Consider the following 4,483-nt stretch of genomic DNA (forward strand, 5'->3'; position numbering starts at 1 on the left):
CCACTGTGGCCCAACCTTTTCACTGCCTGACTGAAGATTTGTTTTATAGTTACCATCAAAAACCTTCAGTATTTATTAGTGGTGTGCGGATCAGTTTTGAATTCCCAATGCTTCCAATCCTAGCGTTTCCTGTTCTAGGATCGATTCCCATTTTAAAAGATCAGTATCTTAAATTAGCAGGCTAATCTGGGGTAAATGTGGATTTTAACTTCAGCAGGGGAAACAGTAACTACTTTATTACCAGGACAGTGTAAATAATATCCATTTGATAGGAACTACTTCTCCTTCCACCTGCCATAATCATATATGAACTACAGCTTTGTAAATATGTGAACCACAGAAAATCAGAATCAAAAAATTTTAAGTCTGGAGTCTCATGGTAACAGAGTGGATTTCATATGCAGTTGCCAGAAGGAGGGTTGTAAACAACAACCAAGATGGCATGTAAAGAGTCTCCTATGTAGTAATGGCGTAGTCCCACAGTTCAGTATCTGGGCTGCAGAAATGTCCCTTCACAGTAGTGAAGGGTCACAGTATGTGACCAGTTACAGCGGGAAGCCAATTATAGATACACATTACAGCTCCTCTTCTCCATCATTCTCTGTTGTCTGGACCCTTTCCCCTCTTTTTTTTGCTCAAAGTATTGATAATAATCACTCCTTAGCACTGGTATCGACGATACCAGCCTGGAATTTACTTGGTATTGGATCAGAAAGGAAATAAATGGTATCGCACATCACTAGTAGATACATGTTCATTGCTTTAGTTTGATTTTACACTTTTGCTTTCAGCTTTACACTCACTGTGATTGCACATTGCTAATAACAGGTTATAACAGTTTAACACAGCTGCACTCCTTATAAGAAATTGTGGATAACCATTTCAGCTAAATACCAAAATGTCATTTATCTACATGTACAGAAGCAAATACAAAACCAATAAAAGTCATTTTTTTCAAAGCTATGACTGAAACAATTCATCAGAATAGTTGGTTCCACCTGGAAACACATTCCACAGACACTAGGAAATACATAAAATATAAATATACCTGCTGATAATTTCTTGACTAGTCGGTTAATCGTTTTGTCTAAACATAAAATACGATGCAGCAATAACAGCTGCTCACCCCAGTTTGCTCCAGCAGATACCATCTCATCTATGTAACTGTCCCTGTTTTCATTTCTTTGTTATGTTTCATGAAGATTAAGACATTGTAACACGTTCACATCTGGATTCCTCCAAACACCAGAAAAACGTGCACATTGAAAAGTATATGCACAAAACCTTCGCTGCAGCCGAAGCTATCAGCTGTAATCAGTATAACTAATAATGCAACAGGACCAAAAGAAATGTAACAGTAAGTGTGACTGTGGTCAAACTTTGCATTTTAGGGTCACATGCAGATTATTGCCTGATTTTGTCTAGTGAAACAACAACGAAAGTAATAACTGCAAGGCTGGCGTTTCCTGTAACTATTTGTTCTGTAATTACCAGATAATGTACACAAACTGCAAGTTTTACTTAAACACACCGTATAGTCATCTATTTTCACACAGTCATCTGTTTTTACACATTGGCTCTCACCATTACACTAATTATCAATTGCTCATAATGTTGGTGTTATAACTGATCAGTTTGAAGCATCTGCTCTTACCGTAAGAAGTTCTAAATAACTCGTGAACCTTTTTGCAAAACTAAACAACTGTTTTCAGTACATAAAATGTGCTCATGCTCTCTACTAACAAGCTTCAACCCTTACTGTATGCACAGCACAACTAAGCCAAAACATTTTAACCAAACAATTTGAAAACCAAAGCACAGGCCACACAAACACTCAGAGTCATTATCTTCAATATCCTGAGAGTGTAAAGTTTGTTGGGTATCGTCTGCGTTGAGTCAGGCACTTGTCTCTCTCGATGAACAGTGAGTGGGTTTTGCAGCTAATGTCCTTCTCGAGGGCCAAGCGTGACTCCTCCAGGCGGGACAGGGAGCCTCTGGCCTCGCTCAGCTGCTGCTGCAGAGACGTCACGGTGGCATCGATTTGTCTCACCTCCCCCTCCAAACTGGAGATGCAGGCGACAAAGAAGGAGATGGAAAAAGGTGACAGATGTTTTTGTGTATGTTTATCTCTGTGTGTACATGTGTGTGTGCTTGTGTGTACCTGAGCTGGGGTTCGTCCCTGCACAGCTCCATATTGGGTCTGAGAGAGCGAAGGTAAAGTCTGGACTGAGCTACTCTCAGTGGAGCCTCTTTATTATCGATGGCCTGCTGCAGGGCCACAATATTCCTCTCCTGGTCTCCAATTTGCTCCAGGACCTACGCACGTGATCATATAATTGATATTCAATCGATTGATATGTCACTGACTGTGTGTCTGTCTCTCTACCTTTACACGCTTCATCTCCAGCTGGGTCTTGGCCTCTATCAGCTCTGCACAGCGCTGGCTGAAGGCTCTGTCCACGTTGGAGCACTGGACTCTCAGATCCTCGGTGGTGTCCTGCAGCACTCGCTCCACCAGCAGTCTGACACACACACAATCCACATCAGTAAGTTCAGTGAAAACCTTAAATGAGGTTTATCAGTGTGTTACAGGTCTGACCTGAGGCTGTAAGTGGCCTGTTCTTCCTGCATGGCCTTGATCAGGTTGTCCTGTGTGAACTTGGTCCATGATGAGTGGTTACACACCCTGCGACATGCGGTGCAGTGAGTGTAATAAGCACAAATATAGAAACCCATTTTAATGGTGTCTAGTTTGTGTATTTACAGGCACACCGGTCACACTCACTGGTCCTGCACGGCGGCTGAGCCTGGGTGGTGCTGTGTATCTGGGCTCATGTTACTGTGTCTTCCACAGTGGTCATCAAAGTTGTAGGCTTGGTGCTTATCAGACCAGTCCAACTCTAATGTCTGCTTGGCCTCTCTGTTCATCCTGACACACACATGTAACCGCACAACACAAATCACTTCTCTGCAGTAAGAGCCTCAAACAAAATGTTATTTTATAAGTGAGGTCCATGTCAGGCAGTTTAACTCTGACTAAACAGACACTCACTTGATCTGAGTGACAACCTGAGCTGTAGTTCTCTTCAAAAGATCCTGGATGCTCCTGATCAAGTCCACTTCCTATGAAACACAGTCACACTTCTTTTAAATCTTAGTGTCATTTTATCAGCTGACTATTTTCACATCCTAATTTTCTAGAGTCCAAAGTGACAATATCAAATGACCTACTGTTTGAATAACAGATCAATGGCCAGAGATATTAAATGTAGTCTAATGTAAGGCCGGGAAAAGCAGCATATTGTTAAATTTGAGAAGCTGGAACAATCAGTCATATTTGCAAATGGACTTTGATCAGAACAGTTACTCATCTTCTGTTGACTAATTGATAATCATTGCAACTCTGTTATTTTAATTAGAAAAACAACCTACTGTTATAAATGAGTTCATAAATTTGACCTGCTACGTTTATTCTCAGAAACAATTTGTGTAATGTCCTGTTTATAAGGCTGGTAAGGCTATTCTTTATGACTTTACTTTTAGATTAGTCCTGTTCACGTTTCTTTTCTGCCATGCCTTAATGATGTCCTGTTTCACCATGACACAAAGCTTCACTTTACTGATCATTACTGTCAGTGGTCACCTTCAGCAGCTCCTCCTCCACGGTGTCTCTGACCAGGTCTGGGCCCAGTCTTCTGGCCCTGCAGTTCAGATTATCGGTGGCGATGGCATATGGCGTCTCGGTGGCGTCCAGCGCCTTCTCCAGCCGCATCTTCAGCGGCATCAGAGACTCGGTGTCGGCCCGCAGCTGCTCGATGTGCCGCTGCAGCTCAGACTTCCAGGAGTGGAGATCTTGTAGTCTCTCTCCCAGAAGACGCGTTCCCTGAGCCTGGGTGTTCACAGTGGCTGTCTCGGTGTCCTGATACAGCGTCTTGGACTCCCGCTGGACGCTCCGGGCTTCGCGGTGGTCGGTACCGGCCTGTTGGAGGATAGCGTGGTAGTTGGAGAACCACTCAGCCGGGGTGTATTTAGCGGAGCGGTACCCCGCGGTGGCTGAGCCCGAAGACGGCTGCGGGACACCCGGCTGTACAGGAGGCTCTTTCTCCGGGAACCCCTGAGCCACAGCTCTGCTGTCATAGTTTGGCCGTGACACTAAAACATCAGAGCTCATTTTCTGACAATTACAACTGCAGATTCAGAGCCACACAGAAAACGGAGCAGCCAAGTTGTTTGTTTAGTGTAGCCTGGTTACACATGTTGGCAGGAGCAGCTCCAACAGCAGCTTTGGCTCTGGTCAAGTGACAGGTTCAATAATTAAACAAAGTGTAACATACACCACAGAGAATATAACAACTCAGACTGGACCTACACAGTACAACAGAGAAGAACTCCAACTATTTTACGCAGCATGTTAATCATCAGTTTATAACTTATATCCTCTCCCATTTAAGGTCTGATCCAGAGTGTGAAGTCTTAGCAGATC

The 4,483-nt window shown here is 43.4% G+C and overlaps 1 protein-coding gene across 2 annotated transcripts; it reads right to left on the bottom strand.

The window, feature by feature from the left end:
• Window positions 1–6: 6 nt before the first annotated feature.
• On the bottom strand, window positions 7–4,424 carry tekt4 (tektin 4). 2 transcript variants are annotated; one of them, XM_020595970.1, is made up of 7 exons: window positions 3,644–4,424; window positions 3,053–3,123; window positions 2,786–2,929; window positions 2,600–2,686; window positions 2,387–2,522; window positions 2,162–2,316; window positions 7–2,063 (listed from the first exon to the last, which is right to left on the bottom strand). In XM_020595970.1, the coding sequence occupies exons 1-7, from the start codon at window positions 4,169–4,171 to the stop codon at window positions 1,850–1,852; spliced, it is 1,335 nt and encodes a 444-aa protein (XP_020451626.1). In that variant the 5' UTR covers window positions 4,172–4,424; the 3' UTR covers window positions 7–1,849. The 2 variants fall into 2 exon arrangements, with proteins under 2 accessions (XP_020451626.1, XP_020451627.1); XM_020595971.1 differs by having other exon boundaries at window positions 3,070–3,123; window positions 3,644–3,679.
• Window positions 4,425–4,483: the final 59 nt, after the last annotated feature.

The sequence above is a fragment of the Monopterus albus genome, unplaced genomic scaffold, assembly GCF_001952655.1.
Source record: "Monopterus albus unplaced genomic scaffold, M_albus_1.0 scaffold29.1, whole genome shotgun sequence".
Lineage (NCBI taxonomy): Eukaryota > Metazoa > Chordata > Actinopteri > Synbranchiformes > Synbranchidae > Monopterus > Monopterus albus.